The 24,206-nt window shown below is 38.4% G+C and overlaps 1 protein-coding gene and 1 long non-coding RNA gene across 2 annotated transcripts in view; one reads left to right on the top strand and one right to left on the bottom strand.

The window, feature by feature from the left end:
* Window positions 1-24,206, top strand: part of CRLF3 (cytokine receptor like factor 3) — a 254,077-nt gene that overhangs the window by 90,883 nt on the left and 138,988 nt on the right. The window contains exon 2 of the mRNA XM_053707409.1: window positions 23,014-23,221. Coding sequence (XP_053563384.1) covers window positions 23,014-23,221 — 208 coding nt within the window. The remainder of the gene's footprint in view (window positions 1-23,013; window positions 23,222-24,206) is intronic.
* LOC128653874 (uncharacterized) overlaps window positions 1-24,206 on the bottom strand; it is a 95,455-nt gene that overhangs the window by 37,289 nt on the left and 33,960 nt on the right. The window lies entirely within an intron of this gene.

Here is a 24,206-nt window from a genome sequence, read left to right as displayed (position 1 = left end):
ATATTGCGGTTCTATTCCTTAGTGGAATAGATGTGTGTATGGTTTTATAAATCTTTTTGTATGCGGCATGTGATGGGCATTCTCTAATGGAGTAGGATTATTTGTGATTTTATAAATCTTTTTGTATGTGGCATATGCTGAGCATTTTATGTTAAGTCTGCTCGAGATACACTTAACCCTTAACGTATAAGGGTAGTGGTTTCCTAGGGTTTCCTATATCTAATGGAGTTTGTTTCATAAAATAAAATAAAATGAAATTTGTTTTTAACTAAGGTAATAACTCGGTAATGAATTGACAGTGGTTATGTCATCTTTTTCTTAATAATGAATTAACAGTGGTTGTGTCGTATTTTTCTTTGTTTGCTTTAGGGGGCGGGTGAGTGGATTGAGAACGGTGAGGGTGGCAATATCTGCTGATAATGCTCTACTTTAAGAGTCAGTCAGCCAATTTATGACATCTTTATCTGGGGAAAATGTGGTCAAGGGCTTAATTGGTCGGATGATAAAATCCTTATATGAAGAAGGCTTACTTCTTCTCCATATTCTATAAGTTACTGATCTTAACCTGTCAAGAGAGGATGATTTTTTCAATTTTCCATGTTTGGGCTGTATGTCATACTATGATTTAAATGTAATGTAAATACTCTTGAGGATGATCTTAACACTCCTTAGAGGGATCGCTCCCTCCATTTCTTATTTATAGGTCATCCTAAATCCTTTAAGTTGTCTATGCCTGAACTGTACAACATATACAACACAACCACTGTTAATTCATTATTAAGAAAAATATGTTAACCACTGTTGATTCATTACTAAGAAAAAGATGACATAACCACTGTCAATTCATTACTGAGTTATTACCTTAGTTAAAAACAAATTTCATTTTATTTTATTTTATGAAACAAACTCCATTAGATATAGGAAACCCTAGGAAACCACTACCCTTATACGTTAAGGGTTAAGTGTATCTCGAGCAGACTTAACATAAAATGCTCAGCATATGACACATACAAAAAGATTTATAAAATCACAAATAATCCTACTCCATTAGAGAATGCCCATCACATGCCGCATACAAAAAGATTTATAAAACCATACACACATCTATTCCACTAAGGAATAGAACCGCAATATATAAGGCAAGAAATATATAATAATTTCCCCATTCAAACACACCGGATCCTAACAAACTATTACAAGACATCGTAAATGGAATGATCTCCCTCTAATAGTAGTCATAAGAACATATAGGGATATAACATAAACAAACCCCAGATGACATACATCCTATCAGAGTATAGGGTTCAGACACACCTTAATTATTCACACAAAAAAAGTGATGTTAAGAATCGGACACCCCTGAACCAATCACGATCGCCAACTAGTGACGTCATGACCAATGGGATCACTTAAAAATCGGAATAAGAAAAATTGTTTAATATATGAAAAATCCTTTAAAACTATGAATAAAATTACAGCAAAGTCTAATAATATAAGCATCTGGCGAGTGTCACTAACAGGAGGGTAAAACTGTACCAGACGTAAGTGAAACTAGCAGCCAGAATGCTTACGATGAGACCCAAACCGGAAGTGACGTCACTACTATACGGAGGCTAAGAACTATGAGCAGAATGCCTATAGCCATAAGGCATTGTTAACAAAATTCTTGCCTTATAATATTATATTACACAAAGTCTAACATGAGTCATAGGATGTACAATAAAAATAGAATCTATAATATTAATGAAAAACGGAAAACCGGAAGTCACTAACTAGTCAGACTTCCGGTCACAAAGATCAAAGCCCCTATAAAAGGCCAACACAAACAGCTTACCACCAGTCTTGATAAAGGCCTATGAGAGGCCGAAACGCGTAGACCTGGTAAGCTCTATTCCATTAGGAGGATTTTATTGTGAAGTTTTTACACATTGTGTCTTGTTTCTTTCCTTGCAGGTTTTTTTCTGTTGTTCAATTTTTGGTGCACTATTTTTGGTGTATTGATTATTTCTATACACTGAGCCTTCTTTCACACTGTACAGCACTGAATAAACAGACTATCATTGGATTTCTTTTGGACACTCATAGGATTTTTTCTTTAAACACTTTGAGACACTCACAGGATTGTTTTTAATATTGACTTTGATTTTTTTGAATTTCCCAGGACACCGCACTTATCATTTTTTCACTGACTATATATTTTTTCACATTCGGATTTCCTTTTTTACATTTTACACATTTTTCATTTTCCTTTTTTATATTTTTACACGGACACTCACTACCATGAGTAGAATTTTTTATTAACTCACTTGGACATCATCCATTGAACATTCATTTTTTAATCACATTTTTTACCTTTTTTTCCATATTTATTTTTAATTTCCAATTGTACTTATTGTTGTTTTTTATCTGTCCCTTTGGTAACCCACTGGGACATACTGTACTGTATAGGGTAACTCCATAACAGTCTGTTCCTCACTATAGAGATAGAATGTTTTTAGACTTTTAGATCATTGTTTTTATAATTTTAGCTTGGATCCATTCAGTTGTAATAATATAATAATAAATCCTTATTTTAACCTTAGCCTCCGTATTGCTGGCGCCTGAGTATACCCTTTGCATTTCTGTTCACACTTGGTGGTAGCTAGGTACCACCGTCTCAGGCACACAAGGTTTAGTTGGCGCTGGGATACATCTCCTCTTTCCACTATTTGTACTCATCCTAGTATTATTCCAGCTGCCACTATATTTACATCCATTAAAACACAAAAATATGGATTCTCTAGCTTCACTTCGTCAGGATGTATCATTTAATGTAAACAAACAGACTAAAATGATAAGTGTAGAACTAGATGAAGATGAGACTGTAGATATACAGTCTATATTTAGGGAATTAGAAAAACTTCTGATCTCAGAAGTGAAATATAAGGCAGAAATTGCATTTCTGAAAAAATGTTTGGAATTGGAGATTATTCCAAAAGGGCTTATGACACACAAAGAATGTGCTTTCCCTCTATCAGACCCCATTTCGGAGAAATGGAGATTGGTTCTAATCAATACGTCTAGACAGTTGATTAGACTTATTATAGAATATAGAGAATCATTAGCATTACATATGGACTTGAAAATTAAGGAGAATGAAGAAATTCTAATTAATTTAGAACATTCTGGACAAGATTCCACAGATATAATAGAAAGGAAGGATAACCTATTTAAGAAGGTGAAAAAGATTAGAGATGATGTCATACAGAAAAAAAACAAAAAACTGCTAAGAGAATTAGAAAATAAAGAGATAAAGAATGATGAGCACACTGACACTATGACAGAAGAAACTATAGACACGGAAATGGAGAGGGACAAGGCAGATATAGTTACATACACTAAACCGAGTAGTGATTATCAACAGGGTATAAGATATGACTATGACTCAAGGAGACAACCGACCAGACATTATAGACCGAAAAATGAATATTTCAATAGACCTTATAGGAGAAATCATATAAGATCCAATTATCATACCCAAATGCCCTATGGGAACAATAGACCAAGACCCCATTATGACAATAGAGGGCAAAATAATGGGAACCGGTGGGAACATGACAAAGAAAGAGAATACAGAAGGAGAGAAGAACACACACCCATAATAAGGAGTGAAAACTGGCACAATAGATGGGAATATACCCAGGATAGAAGATACAATAGGGGAGATTACCAACACCAATATTCACCAAAACAACAATATTATGAGGGGAGACTGAATCACTACAGACGGAACGACACTGAATGCGGCTATAAAGATCAAAGGGAACTCTATCCCCGGGAGGGAAATGACAATAGGGATGATACATATTGTATGAGAAACAATACGTACAGAACACCTACGAAGAAGGAAGGACCCAATACTCATAGAAAAGATGAGGGGCATACAAGGGATGAATGGAAAATCCAACAATGGACCAAAAGAATGGAACCACAGAAAGAACTTCAGAAATCCACACCAGGCATTATGACAGACCAATCTTTTTTAGGATTGGACCATGCATACAGCAGAGAGAGAGACAGAGCCCCAAGACCACAAAGAGATCTGGAATCGGACAAACCAACAACCTCGACAAGAAGAAAACACACAGGGGAAGGCGAGGAGGGACGAAACTAAAGAAGAGAGGTAGCGAGAAGAATGGAATAACCACCACGGGAAATACCGAGGGGATATTCAATCTCAGCTCGCACACTCTAACTGAAGAAGAAAACTCCATCCTCAAGTTTGGTCTCTCTTTGCACCTACAAGAAGTTTGGATAAGTTCCAGACCTTCATTAATACAAAAGAATTCATTCGGAAACTAACATTAAAAAGATTCTTTGCCAAATCAGCAATAGAAAGAACACTATGGAACTCACAGGAACACAACGACAGCTACAGACACACAAGTCTGAGACCAAAGTCAACTTTTTTCCCTGCAAACAGCAAGGGAGCCTCAATTGAGGCATTTGAGACAATAGTCTGCAAAGAAATTAAAGAGCTACAATCCAACAAATTAAAGTTGAGAACAAAAAACCTCACAAATTTACAAATTAAGACGATCAAAACATTAGAAGATAACCACAGTCTGACTATTAAACCAGCGGACAAGGGGGGTGGAATAGTCATCATGGATCGAACTGACTATAAATTGGAAAATGCTAGGATCCTGGGAGATCGAGGAACATATCGAAAACTACCCTCAAATCCGCTAGGGGCTTATAAGAGAGAATTACTGCAGATTCTGGATCAAGCTAAAGAACAAGGAATATTGAGTAAGAAAGAATATGATTATATCAACATAAGTCACCCTATCACTCCGGTAATATACCATCTACCGAAGATTCACAAAACGTTACAGAAACCACCAGGAAGACCGATCATTTCGGGTATCGGCTCTCTAAGCAGTAACCTCTCGGAATACATAGATCTTAACCTTCAAAGATATGTAAAACAGCTACCCTCATATCTTAAAGACTCCACTCAGATATTAAACCTCCTAGAAGAGATCCCATGGGAAAAGGACTACATCTTTGCGACATGCGATGTGATGTCATTATACACGTGTATCCCCCATGAAGATGGGATGGAAGCGGTCAAATACTTTCTTGATAAGGACCCAGAAGTCCCTGAGGACCAGAAAGATTTCATCCTGGATGGGATTCAGTATATATTGACCCACAACTATTTCCATGACGATGGAAATTATTACCAACAAATTTGCGGCACAGCAATGGGGACCAGGTTCGCGCCTAGCTATGCCAACTTATATATGGGCAAGTGGGAAAACATCTTCTGGGAGTCTTGCCCAGCAGGCGCGGACCTGGTCCTCTACCGCCGTTATATAGATGACATCATTATCGTCTGGAAAGGCACTCAGGAGGACTTGGACTATACTATTGAGGTCATGAATAAGAGCACAAACAACTTAAAGTTTACCTATACCTGTAGCACTAAGGAGCTTATTTTTCTGGATTTGAAAATTGAAGTCAGAAATGGCAAGATTGAAACATCTACACATTTTAAAAGTGTCGACAGTAATAATTACATACATAGCACAAGCTGTCACCATAAAAGCTGGAAGAACAACATCCCAAAGGGACAGCTATTAAGAATCAAGAAGAATTGCTCCACAGAGGAGAAATGGGGAGAACAGGCCAAAATTATCAAAAACAAGTTCCTGGAGAGGGGATACGACAAAGACGCATTAGATCAGAAGATCCAAGAAGTTGAGAATATCGAAAGAAAGGAGCTTCTAAAATACAAAGAAAAAACACCCATAGCAGAAGAGGATCGCCTGAATGTGGTCATGATTACGGAATATAGTGAAAACAAAGATATAATTGAGAAAATATTTCAAAAACACTGGTCACTCTTAAAAGAAGACGACCTAATAGGCGATAAATTGCCATTGAAACCAAAATTTGTGTATCCGAAGACAAAGAATCTACAAAGCAAACTGGCCCCAAGTATAGAAAAGAAGAAAAAGCAGGGCATCCAGGATACATTTGGGAAAGAAGTAAAAGGTTTTTTCCCATGCCCGCTATGCAAAGCATGCAAATGCGGAAAGAAAGCTACCACATTCCATAGCCACATCACCAAAGAAGAATATAAAGTGAATGAACTAATCAGATGTCAAGACACAGGAGTCATCTATATGCTACAATGTTCGTGCGGCCTCCAATACGTAGGCCAAACATCAAGAATTCTAAAAGATAGAATCCGCGAACATTTATTATTGATCGAGAAGTTAAACATGGACACAGTTCTATATAGTCATTTCTCGACTAAACATTAGGGATGGGCGAATGTTTCGCAACATTCGAAAAACGGCACGAATTTTAACACGTTCGTTCGAATCGAATTTCGAATGTTTACATAACATTCTAACATTCGATTTTCGAATATTCGGTTTCGAATTTTACTATTACATTCGAAAATATTCGAATTCGAAAAATTCGAATTTAGATTGTAATAGTATTTCTAATGCTTTTTCTTTTAATGTAATATTCGAATTATGCAATATTCTAATTCGAAAAATTCGAATTTAGATTGTAATAGTATTTCTAATGCTTTTTCTTTAAATGTAATATTCGAATTATGCAATATTTGAATTCGAAAAATTCGAATTTAGATTGTAATAGTATTTCTAATGCTTTTTCTTTAAATGTAATATTCGAATTATGCAATACGTGTATTCGAATTCCAAAAATTCGAATTTAGATTGTAATAGTATTTCTAATGCTTTTTCTTTAAATGTAATATTCGAATTATGCAATACGTGTATTCGAATTCGAAAAATTCGAATTTAGATTGTAATAGTATTTCTAATGCTTTTTCTTTAAATGTAATATTCGAATTATGCAATACGTGTATTCGAATTCGAAAAATTCGAATTTAGATTGTAATAGTATTTCTAATGCTTTTTCTTTAAATGTAATATTCGAATTATGCAATACGTGTATTCGAATTCGAAAAATTCGAATTTAGATTGTAATAGTATTTCTAATGCTTTTTCTTTAAATGTAATATTTGAATTATGCAATATTCGAATTCGAAAAATTCAAATTTAGATTGTAATAGTATTTCTAATGCTTTTAAATGTAATATTCGAATTATGCAATATTCGAATTCGAAAAATTCAAATTTAGATTGTAATAGTATTTCTAATGCTTTTTCTTTAAATGTAATATTCGAATTATGCAATATTCGAATTCGAAAAATTCAAATTTAGATTGTAATAGTATTTCTAATGCTTTTTCTTTAAATGTAATATTCGAATTATGCAATACGTGTATTCGAATTCGAAAAATTCGAATTTAGATTGTAATAGTATTTCTAATGCTTTTTCTTTAAATGTAATATTCGAATTATGCAATACGTGTATTCGAATTCGAAAAATTCGAATTTAGATTGTAATAGTATTTCTAATGCTTTTTCTTTAAATGTAATATTCGAATTATGCAATATTCGAATTCGAAAAATTCGAATTTAGATTGTAATAGTATTTCTAATGCTTTTTCTTTAAATGTAATATTCGAATTATGCAATATGTGTATTCGAATTCGAAAAATTAAAATTTAGATTGTAATAGTATTTCTAATGCTTTTTCTTTAAATGTAATATTCGAATTATGCAATACGTGTATTCGAATTCGAACAATTCGAATTTAGATTGTAATAGTATTTCTAATGCTTTTAAATGTAATATTCGAATTATGCAATATTCGAATTCGAAAAATTAGAATTTAGATTGTAATAGTATTTCTAATGCTTTTTCTTTAAATGTAATATCCGAATTATGCAATATTCGAATTCGAAAAATTCGAATTTAGATTGTAATAGTATTTCTAATGCTTTTTCTTTAAATGTAATATTCGAATTATGCAATATTCGAATTCGAAAAATTCGAATTTAGATTGTAATAGTATTTCTAATGCTTTTTCTTTAAATGTAATATTCGAATTATGCAATACGTGTATTTGAATTCGAAAAATTCAAATTTAGATTGTAATAGTATTTCTAATGCTTTTTCTTTAAATGTAATATTCGAATTATGCAATATTCGAATTCGAAAAATTCGAATTTAGATTGTAATAGTATTTCTAATGCTTTTTCTTTAAATGTAATATTCGAATTATGCAATACGTGTATTCGAATTCGAAAAATTCGAATTTAGATTGTAATAGTATTTCTAATGCTTTTAAATGTAATATTCGAATTATGCAATATTCGAATTCAAAAAATTCGAATTTATATTCGAATTCGAAAAATTCGAATTTCGAATGTAGACATTCGATATAATTATAAACATTCGAATTCGAAAGTGACATTCGAAAACTGTAAATAACATTTGATTTTCGAATTTTTAAGAATATTCGTTCTTATCGACATTCGAATTTAGAATTCGAATTTCGGTAATAACATTCGTTCTACATTCGAAATTCGAAAATTTGCACATTCGCCCATCCCTACTAAACATAAAGGTAACATCAAAGAACTAACCTTCATGGGAATTCAAAAGATCCAAAAAGACTGGAGAGGAGGAAATTACACGAAGAAATTACTCACCGCGGAATCGAAATGGATCTTTAATCTGGACTGCCTGCACCCAAAGGGATTAAACAATAAGGAAGATCTATCCCACTTATATAACTTGATCTGATTAAGTCTATTCAGAATTTTTATATCTCTCCTCCCCGGATATAAGTTGTCATAAGGGTGAAAGTCCCACTATTATATTTCGATCATCATGGCCAGAGATTAATACCTCCCAGTTTCCCCTTCCCCATAGCTCTTTGTAGAGCCCCTATAAATTAGGGATATCCACTAAACGACAGTTTTACGTAGCAACACCACACCACCTTGCCTTAGGCCAGTTCCTATACACCGAATATCCCCAATAGTCCTCTATAGAATTGACTGTCACTGTATACCCTCCTGAGTTACAATTATCCTTAATTATTTTTAATGATTTTTAGAAGCGTGTCCATAAGGTATTAAATTACTAGATAGGAAAGTATGTATGAACAGTAGATAAACGAATATGTTGCACAGTTCAGGCCTAAACCATAGTTTTACGTAGCTACACCGAATATCCCCAATAGTCCTTTACAGAATCGACTGTGACTGTATATCCTCCTGAGTCATTATTCTTAATTATAATTATTTTTAATTACTTTTCTTGATTTTTAGAGGCGTGCCCATAAGGTATTAAAAATATTAATTACTAGATAGGAAAATATGTATGGACAGTAGATAAACGTATATGTTGTACAGTTCAGGCATAGACAACTTAAAGGATTTAGGATGACCTATAAATAAGAAATGGAGGGAGCGATCCCTCTAAGGAGTGTTAAGATCATCCTCAAGAGTATTTACATTACATTTAAATCATAGTATGACATACAGCCCAAACATGGAAAATTGAAAAAATCATCCTCTCTTGACAGGTTAAGATCAGTAACTTATAGAATATGGAGAAGAAGTAAGCCTTCTTCATATAAGGATTTTATCATCCGACCAATTAAGCCCTTGACCACATTTTCCCCAGATAAAGATGTCATAAATTGGCTGACTGACTCTTAAAGTAGAGCATTATCAGCAGATATCGCCACCCTCACCGTTCTCAATCCACTCACCCGCCCCCTAAAGCAAACAAAGAAAAATACGACACAACCACTGTTAATTCATTATTAAGAAAAATATGTTAACCACTGTTGATTCATTACTAAGAAAAAGATGACATAACCACTGTCAATTCATTACTGAGTTATTACCTTAGTTAAAAACAAATTTCATTTTATTTTATTTTATGAAACAAACTCCATTATATAGGAAACCCTAGGAAACCACTACCCTTATACGTTAAGGGTTAAGTGTATCTCGAGCAGACTTAACATAAAATGCTCAGCATATGCCACATACAAAAAGATTTATAAAATCACAAATAATCCTACTCCATTAGAGAATGCCCATCACATGCCGCATACAAAAAGATTTATAAAACCATACACACATCTATTCCACTAAGGAATAGAACCGCAATATATAAGGCAAGAAATATATAATAATTTCCCCATTCAAACACACCGGATCCTAACAAACTATTACAAGACATCGTAAATGGAATGATCTCCCTCTAATAGTAGTCATAAGAACGTATAGGGATATAACATAAACAAACCCCAGATGACATACATCCTATCAGAGTATAGGGTTCAGACACACCTTAATTATTCACACAAAAAAAGTGATGTTAAGAATCGGACACCCCTGAACCAATCACGATCGCCAACTAGTGACGTCATGACCAATGGGATCACTTAAAAATCGGAATAAGAAAAATTGTTTAATATATGAAAAATCCTTTAAAACTACGAATAAAATTACAGCAAAGTCTAATAATATAAGCATCTGGCGAGTGTCACTAACAGGAGGGTAAAACTGTACCAGACGTAAGTGAAACTAGCAGCCAGAATGCTTACGATGAGACCCAAACCGGAAGTGACGTCACTACTATACAGAGGCTAAGAACTATGAGCAGAATGCCTATAGCCATAAGGCATTGTTAACAAAATTCTTGCATTATAATATTATATTACACAAAGTCTAACATGAGTCATAGGATGTACAATAAAAATAGAATCTATAATATTAATGAAAAACGGAAAACCGGAAGTCACTAACTAGTCAGACTTCCGGTCACAAAGATCAAAGCCCCTATAAAAGGCCAACACAAACAGCTTACCACCAGTCTTGATAAAGGCCTATGAGAGGCCGAAACGCGTAGACCTGGTAAGCTGTATTCCATTAGGAGGATTTTATTGTGAAGTTTTTACACATTGTGTCTTGTTTCTTTCCTTGCAGGTTTTTTTCTGTTGTTCAATTTTTGGTGCACTATTTTTGGTGTATTGATTATTTCTATACACTGAGCCTTCTTTCACACTGTACAGCACTGAATAAACAGACTATCATTGGATTTCTTTTGGACACTCATAGGATTTTTTCTTTAAACACTTTGAGACACTCACAGGATTGTTTTTAATATTGACTTTGATTTTTTTGAATTTCCCAGGACACCGCACTTATCATTTTTTCACTGACTATATATTTTTTCACATTCGGATTTCCTTTTTTACATTTTACACATTTTTCATTTTCCTTTTTTATATTTTTACACGGACACTCACTACCATGAGTAGAATTTTTTATTAACTCACTTGGACATCATCCATTGAACATTCATTTTTCAATCACATTTTTTACCTTTTTTTCCATATTTATTTTTAATTTCCAATTGTACTTATTGTTGTTTTTTATCTGTCCCTTTGGTAACCCACTGGGACATACTGTACTGTATAGGGTAACTCCATAACAGTCTGTTCCTCACTATAGAGATAGAATGTTTTTAGACTTTTAGATCATTGTTTTTATAATTTTAGCGTGGATCCATGCAGTTGTAATAATATAATAATAAATCCTTATTTTAACCTTAGCCTCCGTATTGCTGGCGCCTGAGTATACCCTTTGCATTTCTGTTCACACTTGGTGGTAGCTAGGTACCACCGTCTCAGGCACACAAGGTTTAGTTGGCGCTGGGATACATCTCCTCTTTCCGTTGGAGATCATATCTCAGGGATATCTTCTGAACTTCAAAGCTTCTCCTCCACAAGGGAGATTTCATCTTTCAAGGTTATCATCAAACCAGATAAAGAAAGAGGCATTCCTAAGCTGTGTGCAAGACCTCCTAGTAATGGGAGTGATCCATCCAGTTCCGCGGACGGAACAAGAACAGGGATTTTATTCAAATCTGTTTGTGGTTCCCAAGAAAGAGGGAACCTTCAGACCAATCTTGGATCTAAAGATCTTAAACAAATTCAAAATGGAAACTATTCGGACCATCCTACCCATGATCCAAGAGGGTCAGTACATGACCACAGTGGACTTAAAGGATGCCTACCTTCACATACCGATTCACAAAGATCATCATCGGTTTCTAAGGTTTGCCTTTCTAGACAGGCATTACCAATTTGTAGCTCTTCCCTTCGGGTTGGCCAATGCCCCGAGAATTTTTACAAAGGTTCTGGGCTCACTTCTGGTGGTTCTAAGACCGCGAGGCATAGCGGTGGCTCCGTATCTAGATGACATCCTGATACAGGCGTCAAGCTTTCAAATTGCCAAGTCTCATACAGAGATAGTTCTGGCATTTCTGAGGTCGCATGGGTGGAAAGTGAACGTGGAAAAGAGTTCTCTATCACCACTCACAAGAGTCTCCTTCCTAGGGACTCTTATAGATTCTGTAGAGATGAAAATTTACCTGACGGAGTCCAGGTTATCAAAACTTCTAAATGCTTGCCGTGTCTTTCATTCCATTCCACGCCCGTCAGTGGCTCAGTGCATGGAAGTAATCGGCTTAATGGTAGCGGTAATGGACATAGTGCCATTTGCGCGCCTGCATCTCAGATCGCTGCAATTATGCATGCTAAGTCAGTGGAATGGGGATTACTCAGATTTGTCCCCTCTACTAAATCTGGATCAAGAGACCAGAGATTCTCTTCTCTGGTGGCTTTCTCGGGTCCATCTGTCCAAGGGTATGACCTTTCGCAGGCCAGATTGGACGATTGTAACAACAGATGCCAGCCTTCTAGGTTGGGGCGCAGTCTGGAACTCCCTGAAGGCTCAGGGATCGTGGACTCAGGAGGAGAAATTCCTCCCAATAAATATTCTGGAGTTAAGAGCAATATTCAATGCTCTTCTAGCTTGGCCTCAGTTAGCAACACTGAGGTTCATCAGATTTCAGTCGGACAACATCACGACTGTGGCTTACATCAACCATCAAGGGGGAACCAGGAGTTCCCTAGCGATGTTAGAAGTCTCAAAGATAATTCGCTGGGAAGAGTCTCACTCTTGCCACCTGTCAGCGATCCACATCCCAAGCGTAGAGAACTGGGAGGCGGATTTTCTAAGTCGTCAGACTTTTCATCCGGGGGAGTGGGAACTCCATCCGGAGGTGTTTGCTCAACTGGTCCATCGTTGGGGCAAACCAGAACTGGATCTCATGGCGTCTCGCCGGAACGCCAAGCTTCCTTGTCACGGATCCAGGTCCAGGGACCCGGGAGCAATGCTGATAGATGCTCTAGCAGCTCGTTGGTTCTTCAACCTGGCCTATGTGTTTCCACCGTTTCCTCTGCTCCCTCGACTGATTGCCAAAATCAAACAGGAGAGAGCATCAGTGATTCTGATAGCGCCTGCGTGGCCACTCAGGACCTGGTATGCAGACCTAGTGGACATGTCATCTCTTCCACCATGGACTCTGCCTCTGAGGCAGGACCTTCTAATACAAGGTCCTTTCAATCATCGAAATCTACTTTCTCTGAGACTGACTGCATGGAGATTGAACGCTTGATTCTATCAAGGCGTTGCTTCTCAGAGTCAGTCATTGATACCTTAATTCAGGCTCGGAAGCCTGTCACCAGGAAAATCTACCATAAGATATGGCGTAAATATATTTATTGGTGTGTAAGGTTAGGATTCCTAGGATATTGTCCTTTCTCCAAGAGGGTTTGGACAAAGGCTTATCAGCTAGTTCTTTAAAAGGACAGATCTCTGCTCTGTCTATTCTTTTGCACAAGCGTCTGGCAGAAGTTCCAGACGTCCAGGCATTTTGTCAGGATTTGGTTAGGATTAAGCCTGTGTTTAAAACTGTTGCTCCCCCGTGGAGCTTAAACTTGGTTCTTAAAGTTCTTCAGGGAGTTCCGTTTGAACCCCTTCATTCCATTGATATTAAACTTTTATCTTGGAAAGTTCTGTTTTTGATGGCTATTTCCTCGGCTCGAAGAGTCTCTGAGTTATCTGCCTTACATTGTGATTCTCCTTATCTGAATTTTCATTCAGACAAGGTAGTTCTGCGTACCAAACCTGGGTTTTTACCTAAGGTGGTTTCTAACAGGAATATCAATCAAGAGATTGTTGTTACATCATTGTGTCCTAATCCTTCTTCAAAGAAGGAACGTCTTTTGCATAATCTAGACGTAGTCCGTGCCTTGAAGTTTTACTTACAGGCTACTAAAGATTTTCGTCAAACATCTGCCCTGTTTGTCGTTTACTCTGGACAGAGAAGTCAAAAAGCTTCGGCAACCTCTCTCTCCTTTTGGCTTCGGAGCATAATACGCTTAGCCTATGAGACTGCTGGACAGCAGCCCCCTGAAAGGATTACAACTCATTCTACTAGAGCTGTGGCTTCCATCTGGGCCTTTAAAAATGAGGCCTCTGTTGAACAGATTTGCAAGGCTGCGACTTGGTCTTCGCTTCACACCTTTTCAAAATTTTACAAATTTGACACTTTTACTTCTTCGGAGGCTGTTTTTGGGAGAAAGGTTCAACAGGCAGTTGTTCCTTCCGTTTAAGTTCCTGCCTTGTCCCTCCCATCATCCGTGTACTTTAGCTTTGGTATTGGTATCCCACAAGTAATGGATGATCCGTGGACTGGATACACTTAACAAGAGAAAACATAATTTATGCTTACCTGATAAATGTATTTCTCTTGTAGTGTATCCAGTCCACGGCCCGCCCTGTCCTTTTAAGGCAGGTCTAAATTTTAATTAAACTACAGTCACCACTGCACCCTATGGTTTCTCCTTTCTCGTCTTGTTTCGGTCGAATGACTGGATATGGCAGTGAGGGGAGGAGCTATATAGCAGCTCTGCTGTGGGTGATCCTCTTGCAACTTCCTGTTGGGAAGGAGAATATCCCACAAGTAATGGATGATCCGTGGACTGGATACACTACAAGAGAAATAAATTTATCAGGTAAGCATAAATTATGTTTTTTCCATCAGAGCAATGCTCCATGCCACACAGCCAGGTCAATCGAGGTGTGGATGGAGGACCACCAGATCAAGACCCTGTCAAGGGCAGCCCAATCTCCAGACCTGAAACTCATTGAAAACCTCTGGAATATGATCAGGGGGAAGATGGATGGTCACAAGCCATCAAGCAAAGCCGAGCTGCTTGTATTTTTGCACCAGGAGTCACCCAACAGCAAAGTGAAAGACTGGTGTCGAGAATGCCAAGACACATGAAACTCTGCGTTATTCCACCAGATATTGATTTCTGAACTCTCGCTAAGTTAAAACCTTAGAATTGTGTTGTTTAAAAATGAATAAGCACTTAATTTCTCTTGCAAGGTGTATCCAGTCCACGGATTCATCCTTTACTTGTGGGATATTCTCATTCCCTACAGGAAGTAGCAAAGAGAGCACACAGCAAAGCTGTCCATATAGCTCCCCCTCTAGCTCCACCCCCCAGTCATTCTCTTTGCTGGCTCTAAGCACTAGGGTCTCTCTCGGGAGTGTAAAGTGAATGTGGTGTTAGAATTGTAGTTTTATTATCTTCAATCAAAAGTTTGTTATTTTTAAATGGTACCGGTTTGTACTATTTACTCTCTAGCAGAAAAGTGATGAAGATTTCTGCTGAGAGGAAAATGATTTTAGCATGTTGTAACTAAAATCCACTGCTGTTCCCACACAGGACTGAGGAGTACCAGAAAACTTCAGTTGGGGGGAACAGTTTGCAGGGTGATCAGCAATAAGGTATGTTCAGTCATTTATTTCTAGACAAGACTGAGATAATGCTAGAAGACTGACAAGATCCCCATGAGGGGAGGGTAAGCTATGTTCACAGACTTAGTAAGGAATTGAATGCTTACATAATAGGGCTAATTATGCTGCTTGACACTTATTCAGGGCAATCGATTGTTTGGCTAAGGAAAAATCGTTTTGCAAGACACTTGGAAAGCCCTTTTGGGGTTTTTTCTGTGGTTATTACCACATGGCTGTTTTTTAGTCACTTAGGAGTGATTTACTAGGCCTCACAGCTCCGGAGTAGAGTGGGAGGGGCCTAATTGCCTCAGATGCACAGTTAGAATTGCAGAGAAGTTCATGCTGTTTCACATGGAGGGTCCTGCTGATGTTTGAGGGCCTAAAAGAAGCTATATTCCCCCAAATCTGATCCCTAAGGGAAGGTAGGGCCACATCAAGGCTGTGGCAAGGTGCTGTAGTGATTTAACCAGGTGTTGGTTTTAGGCTGCTCCGGTTTGGGCATTAAGGGGTTAATCGTTTTGAAACTTGGGGTGCAATCTTATTAAGGCTTTAGCTACATACTGTGAAAATTTCAGAAAGATTGCTGCATTTTTCACTGTTTTGTAAAATTGTGTGCTCTTTTTATCTCAGTAGGCACAGTAACATTTTTTTCAAATTGTGTTTTTTATTTGATTAAAGTGATTCCAAGCCTGTTTGTGTACTCTACTAGTCTGTTAAACATGTCTGACACTAAGGAAAATCCTTGTTCAATGTGTTTAGAAGTCATGGTGGAACCCCCTCTCAGAATGTGTCCCACTTGTACTGATATGTCTATACACTTTAAAGATCATATTGCTGCACTTAAGAATGTGGCCCAAGATGATTCTCAGACTGATGGTAACGAGAGTAGCCCGTCTGCCTCTCCCCAAGTGTCACAACCAGTTACGCCTGCGCAAGCGCCGCCTAGAACCTCTACTGCGTCTAACCCTTTTACATTACAAGACTTAGCGGCAGTCATGGATAATTCTCTTACAGCCTTCTTATCTAAACTGCCCGTGTTACCTGCAAATCGTTATAGCTCCGTTTTAAGAACAGATTATGAGCATTCTGACGCTTTGGTAGCCGTATCCGATATACCCTCACAACGCTCTGAAGTGGGAGCGAGGGATTTGATGTCTGAGGGAGAAGTCTCTGATTCAGGAAGAGTTCCTCCCCAGACAGATTCAGATACATTGGCTTTTAAATTTAAACTAGAACACCTCTGTGTTTTACTTAGGGAGGTATTAGCTACTCTGGATGACTGTGGCCCTTTGGTGATCCCAGAGAAATTGTGTAAAATGGACATGTACCTAGAGGTCCCTGTTTACACGGATGCGTTTCCGGTCCCTAAGAGGATTGCGGATATCGTTACTAGGGAGTGGGATAGGCCAGGTGTCCCTTTTGTCCCCCCTCCTGTTTTTAAGAAAATGTTCCCCATATCTGACCCCATGCGGGACTCGTGGCAGACGGTCCCTAAGGTGGAGGGGACTGTTTCTACACTAGCTAAACGCACAACCATACCAATTGAAGACAGTTGTGGTTTTAAAGACCCTATGGATAAAAAATTAGAGGGTTTACTTAAGAAAATTTTTGTTCTACAAGGTTTTCTTCTCCAACCTATTGCCTGCATTATTCCTGTAACTGCAGCTGCTTTCTGGTTTGAGGCGCTGGAAGACTCGCTCCAGACGGAGACCTCATATGAGGAAATTATGGATAGAATTAAGGCTCTAAAGCTAGCTAATTCTTTTATCACTGACGCCGCTTTCCAAATAGCTAAGTTAGCGGCGAAAAATTCAGGTTTCGCCATTTTGGCGCGCAGGGCGCTATGGCTAAAGTCCTGGTCGGCCGATGTGTCGTCTAAATCCAAGCTTTTGAACATTCCTTTCAAAGGGAAGACCCTATTCGTGCCTGAATTGAAAGAGATTATTTCAGATATCACCAGGGGAAAAGGCCATGCTCTCCCTCAGGACAAAGCCTTTAAAACAAAGAACAAAGCTAATTTTCGTTCCTTTCGCAATTTCAGGAACGGCCCCGCTTCATCCTCTCCGGCTGCAAAGCAAGAGGGTAACGCTTCACAGCCCAAGGCAAACTGGAAACCTTACCAGGGCTTGAATAAGGGTAAACAGGCCAAAAAGCCTGCAGCTGCCACCAAGACAGCATGAAGGGGTAGCCCCCGATCCTGGACCGGATCTAGTAGGGGGCAGACTCTCTCTCTTCGCTCAGGCCTGGGCAAGAGATGTACACGATCCTTGGGCATTAGAGATTGTAGCCCAGGGATACCTTCTAGAATTCAAGGACTCTCCTCCAAGGGGAAGGTTCCACATTTCTCGTCTGTCTACAGATCAGACAAAGAAAGAGGCGTTTTTATGCTGTGTAGAAGATTTACATACAATGGGAGTGATCCACCCAGTTCCAATTGCAGAACAAGGACTGGGGTTTTACTCAAACCTGTTTGTGGTTCCCTTAAAAAGAAGGAACTTTCAGACCAATCCTGGATCTCAAAATTCTAAACAAATTCCTCAGATTCCCATCATTCAAGATGGAGACCATTCGGACAATCTTACCAATGATCCAGGAGGGTCAATATATGACTACCGTGGATCTAAAGGATGCGTATCTGCACATTCCTATCCACAAAGATTCGCCTTTCTGGACAAGCATTTTCAGTTTGTGGCTCTTCCTTTCGGGTTGGCCACTGCTCCCAGAATTTTCACAAAGGTGCTAGGGTCCCTCCTGGCGGTTCTAAGACCGCGGGGCATAGCAGTGGCGCTTTACCTAGACAACATCTTAATTCAGGCGTCAACTTTCCAAAGAACCAAGTCTCACACGGAGATTGTATTGGCCTTTCTGAGGTCTCACGCGTGGAAGGTGAACATCAAAAAGAGTTCTCTCTCCCCCCTCACAAGAGTTCCATTCCTAGGAACCCTGATAGACTCGGTAGAAATGTAAATATTTCTGATGGAGGTCAGAAAGCTAAAACTCTTAACTACTTGCCTAGCTCTTTATTCCATTCCTCGGCCATCTGTGGCTCAGTGCATGGAGACAATCGGACTAATGGTTGCGGCAATGGACATATAGTCCCTTTTGCTCGGATACACCTCAGACCACTGCAACTATGCATGCTCAAACAGTGGAATGGGGATTATGCAGATTTGTCTCCTCAAATTCAGTTGGACCAGGAGACCAGAGATTCTCTTCTCTGGTGGTTGTCTCAGGATCACCTGTCTCAAGGAATATGTTTCCGCAGGCCAGAGTGGATCATCGTAATGACCGACGCCAGTCTGTTAGGCTGGGGTGCGGTCTGGGACTCCCTGAAAGCTCAGGGCTTATGGTCTCGGGAAGAAGTTCTTCTCCCGATAAACATTATGGAACTGAGGGTGATATTCAACGCTCTTCAGGCATGGCCTCAACTAGCGGCGGCCAAATTCATCAGATTTCAGTCGAACAACATCACGACTGTAGCTTACGTCAATCATCAGGGGGGAACAAAGAGTTCCCTAGCGATGACGGAAGTAACCAAAATAATCAGGTGGGCGGAGGATCACTCCTACCATCTCTCAGCAATTCACATCCCAGGAGTAGACAACTGGGAGGCGGATTTTCTAAGTCGTCAGACTTTACACCTGGGGGAGTGGGAACTCCACCCGGAGGTATTTGCCCAGCTGACTCAGCTATGGGGCACCCCATAGTTGGATCTGATGGCGTCCCGTCAGAACGCCAAACTTCCTCTCTACGGGTCCAGGTCCCGGGATCCCAAGGCGGTATTGATAGATGCTCTAGCAGCGCCTTGGTCCTTCAATCTGGCTTATGTTTTTCCACCGTTTCCTCTCCTCCCGCGTCTGGTTGCCAGAATCAAGCAGGAGAAGGCTTCAGTGATTCTGATAGCGCCTGCGTGGCCACGCAGGACTTGGTATGCAGACCTAGTGGACATGTCATCTGTCCCACCATGGACACTGCCAATGAGGCAGGATCTTCTAATACAGGGTCCGTTCAAGCATCCAAATTTAGTTTCTCTACGCCTGACTGCTTGGAGATTGAACGCTTAATTCTATCAAAGCGTGGGTTCTCTGAGTCCGTTATAGATACTCTGATTCAGGCTAGAAAGCCTGTCACCAGAAAAATCTACCATAAGATATGGCTGAAATATCTTTGTTGGTGTGAATCCAAGGGTTACTCATGGAGTAAGATTAGGATTCCCTGGATATTGTCCTTTCTCCAAGAAGGACTGGAGAAAGGATTGTCAGCTAGTTCCTTAAAAGGACAAATATCTGCTTTGTCTATCCTGTTACACAAGCGTCTGGCAGAGGTACCAGACGTTCAAGCGTTTGCTCAGGCTTTAGTCAGAATCAAGCCCGTCTATAAACCTGTTGCTCCGCCATGGAGTTTGAATCTAGTTCTTTCAGTTCTTCAAGGGGTTCCGTTTGAACCTTTACATTCCATAGACATTAAGTTGTTATCTTGGAAAGTTTTGTTTTTGATAGCTATCTCTTCTGCTTGAAGAGTTTCAGAATTATCTGCCTTACAGTGTGATTCACCTTACCTGGTGTTCCATGCAGATAAGGTAGTTTTTCGTACCAAGCCTGGTTTTCTTCCTAAAGTTGTTTCTTTCTAACAAGAATATTAACCAGGAAATAATTGTTCCTTCTCTGTGTCCTAATCCATCTTCGAAGAAGGAACGTCTATTACACAATCTTGATGTAGTTTGTGCTTTAAAGTTCTATTTACAAGCAACTAAGGATTTCAGACAAACATCTTCCTTGTTTGTTATCTATTCTGGTAAGAGGAGAGGTCAGAAAGCGACTGCTACCTATCTTTCCTTTTGGCTGAAAAGCATCATCCGTTTGGCCTATGAGACTACTGGCCAGCAGCCTCCTGAAAGAATTACTGCTCATTCTACCAGAGCAGTGGCTTCCACATGGGCTTTCAAAAATGAGGCTTCTGTTGAACAGATTTGTAAGGCAGCGACTTGGTCTTCACTGCATACTTTTGCCAAATTTTACAAATTCGATACTTTTGCTTCTTCAGAGGCTATTTTTGGGAGAAAGGTTTTGCAAGCAGTGGTGCCTTCCGTTTAAGGTACCTGTCTTGTTCCCTCCCTTCATCCGTGTCCTAAAGCTTTGGTATTGGTATCCCACAAGTAAAGGATGAATCCGTGGACTGGATACACCTTGCAAGAGAAAACAGAATTTATGCTTACCTGATAAATTACTTTCTCTTGCGGTGTATCCAGTCCACGGCCCGCCCTGGCATTTAAGTCAGGTAAAAATTTTTTGTTTAAACTACAGTCACCACTGCACCCTATGGTTTCTCCTTTTTCTTCCTAACCTTTGGTCGAATGACTGGGGGGTGGAGCTAGAGGGGGAGCTATATGGACAGCTTTGCTGTGTGCTCTCTTTGCTACTTCCTGTAGGGAATGAGAATATCCCACAAGTAAAGGATGAATCCGTGGACTGGATACACCGCAAGAGAAAGTAATTTATAAGGTAAGCATAAATTCTGTTTTCTTTGCATTATTCGAGGTCTGAAAACTGCATCTTTTTTGTTATTTTGACCAGTTGTCATTTTCAGCAATTAAATTACAATATTTTTAATTTGGGAGAGATGTCCGTAGTTTATAGACTAAAAGAAAGATGTTCATTTTACTGAAACGTACCCATCTATAAATAGTAACATTAGAGAAACTGATGGTCTCTTCATTTTTTCCAGAGCTGCATTTGCCAATATCTATGTTAAAAAAAAAAGAATTTATTAAAGGGGCAGTAAACTCCTTGTAATTACAACACATATATGTTTTGTTATGGAATGACATTTCAGCCACGTCTTCATGTTTTTAAAACAAATTAACATCCTTTTTACCGCAATTAGTTTTCGGTAGCCAAACTCCACCGACCAGTTGAATTATTTGGAGGGGACACTCCAAGCCACTGTCATAAAGTCAGTATAAAATTAATTGTTTTGCACTTTTATCTTATAAAGCCAATTTGAGAAAGATTTGTTGCAGGGTTAGCCTTGATAACTCAGCAGGTGCATTTCTAGTTTTGAGAATTAGAAGTTGCTTCATTTTCAGAGCTAAATGGGGGAAATTAAATAATGAAAATAAATTGCAAAATTGTTTTATTATACACAACTAAACATTTTATATAAAAACCTGAAGGTGTGTGTGCTGTCCCTTTAACTATGTCTGTTAAGTTGCCAGTTTGATGTCCCTTAGGTAACAATATTTTTTTTATAGTGTTTGGAAGGCAGAATAGTGAACTACTTTTTGAGTAATATAACTAGTGGACGATACTTGTGGCATGAGAATGCCAGAAAGGGGCTAATGTCATCTGGTAGCAAATTTAATGTACAGGACTGTGTGCCTGGTTTTCTGGGCTTAACTTTAGCAGAAAGTATAACTAACCACATTAACACTGAGCTAATGGTCTCTACCAGTGAAAGGCATCCTGCGTTCTTCAAAGAGCTGACTTTACAGCCCCCAAATAGTTAACAGGACCACACAACACTTAAAGGGACAGGAAACTCCAACATTTTATTTCATAAACAACTTTCCAATTAACTCCTGTTATCAAATTTGCTTAATTCTCTTGTTATCCTTTGCTGAAGCAGAAGCCTTGCACTACTGGCAGCTAGCTGAACATATCTAGTTAGCCAGTCACAAGAGACAAATTTTGAGCAGGCACTAATCAGCAGCTAGCTCCCACTAGTGTAGGATATGTGCATATACATTTTCAACAAAGGATACAAAGAGAATCTAGCACTTTTGAAAATAGAAGTGAATTTAAATGTCTTAAAATGACATGCTCTATCTGAATCATGCAAGTTTAATTTTGACTTTTCTATTCCTTTAACCCTTAGAGGGGTCCCAGAGCAAAGTGTTTTATTCCTCTGTATATGTGGTAAAGAGTGGATTAAGATGTGAAAATGAAATGGACAGAATACAAGTATTTTGTCTGCTCTATATTATTTGTACGGTAGTAATCTCCTGCAACGGAAACGTTTTTTCACTGTAAGAGCAATAAAATTGTGGAACTCATTACCAAAGGAGGTAGTGAATGCCAATACCATAGATACATTTAAAAATAGTCTGGATAAATTTCTGTATATAAACAAAATTCATGGATATGATTGCTAGTATTAAATGGGTCACATTTTAATGGGGTTATTTAAGCTTAACTGGAGCTTTTTGTAAGTATTTTAGATTTGTATAGGTTGAACTCGATGGACTTCAGTCTTTTTTCAACCTTATCTACTATGTTACTATGTTACTATGTAGTGAATGTGTAATTATCCAGGGCCACCAGTAGCCCACCATTTTAGTGCATTTAATTCTTGCAGTGTCTGTGGAGTCGTTCTTTATAATTTTATAACTTCCTTCCTAGATCAAAGAGAGTGCAGATCAGACACGGAATGTTCTGCAACAGCACTTTTTTGACTTGAAAGGAGCAGTAACCAAACTGCTGGATGAACGGTTAGCTACCCTGATTCAACAAGTGGATGCAATTGAGCAAGAGAACATTAAACCCCTGGATGACTGCCAAAAGCTCTTGGAGCAAGGGGTCAACACAGCCGAGAATCTACTCAAGGAAGGTGAGACATAAATCAGGGTTTAGCAAAAATAGTCATCTTTTCAAAATCTCACTCTATGAGCTCTTTGATTGGACCTGGGAGATTGATTAAAGGGATAGTCTAGTCAAAATTAAACTTTCATGATTCAGATAGAGCATGCAATTTTAAGCAACTTTCTAATTAACTCCTATTATCAATTTTTCTTTGTTCTCTTGGTAACTTTATTTGAATGTAAGCTTAGGAGCTTGTTTTTAATAGTATTTTTAAAAACCGGGCTTTCATTCATCAAAGTTTACCTTCACTTTAACATCATTAAACTTTTTTCATTCCAACAACTAGTAGAAAGGAGAGTTTATGTTAAAGGACCAGTCAGTACAGTAGATTTGCATAATCAACAAATGCATGATAAAAAGACAATGCAATAGCACTTAGTCTGAACTTCAAATAAGTAGTAGATTTTTTTTTTAAATAATTTGCAAAGTTTTGTCTATTTCCACTCCCCCTGTATCATGTGACAGCCATCAGCCAATAACAAATGCACATACGTATATGCTGTGAATTCTTGCACATGCTCAGTAGGAGCTGGTGACTCAAAAAGTGTAAATATAAAAAGACTGTGCACATTTTGTTAATGGAAGTAAATTGGAAAGTTGTATAAAATTGCATGCTCTATCTGAATCGGGAAAGTTTAATTTTTACTTGTGTCCCTTTAATAAATTGTTTTTAAATTGCCTACAATTATTAGTCATGAAAGGTAGAATGTTCAAGGGACGGTTAACACCTTGATATTGTTACATAAAATGTTTAGCTATGCATAATTTATTTCTTTCTTTCATGTAATTGGCAAAAGTCCATGAGCTAGTGACGTATGGGATATACAATCCTACCAGGAGGGGCAAAGTTTCCCAAACCTCAAAATGCCTACAAATACAGCCCTCACCACACCCACAATAAAGTTTAACGAATAGCCAAGCAGTGGGGTGATAAAGAAAGGAGCAAAAAAGCA

The sequence above is a fragment of the Bombina bombina genome, chromosome 1 (genome assembly GCF_027579735.1).
Source record: "Bombina bombina isolate aBomBom1 chromosome 1, aBomBom1.pri, whole genome shotgun sequence".
Lineage (NCBI taxonomy): Eukaryota > Metazoa > Chordata > Amphibia > Anura > Bombinatoridae > Bombina > Bombina bombina.
Note: the sequence above shows the minus strand (reverse complement) of the source record. Positions and strands in the feature narration are given on the sequence as shown.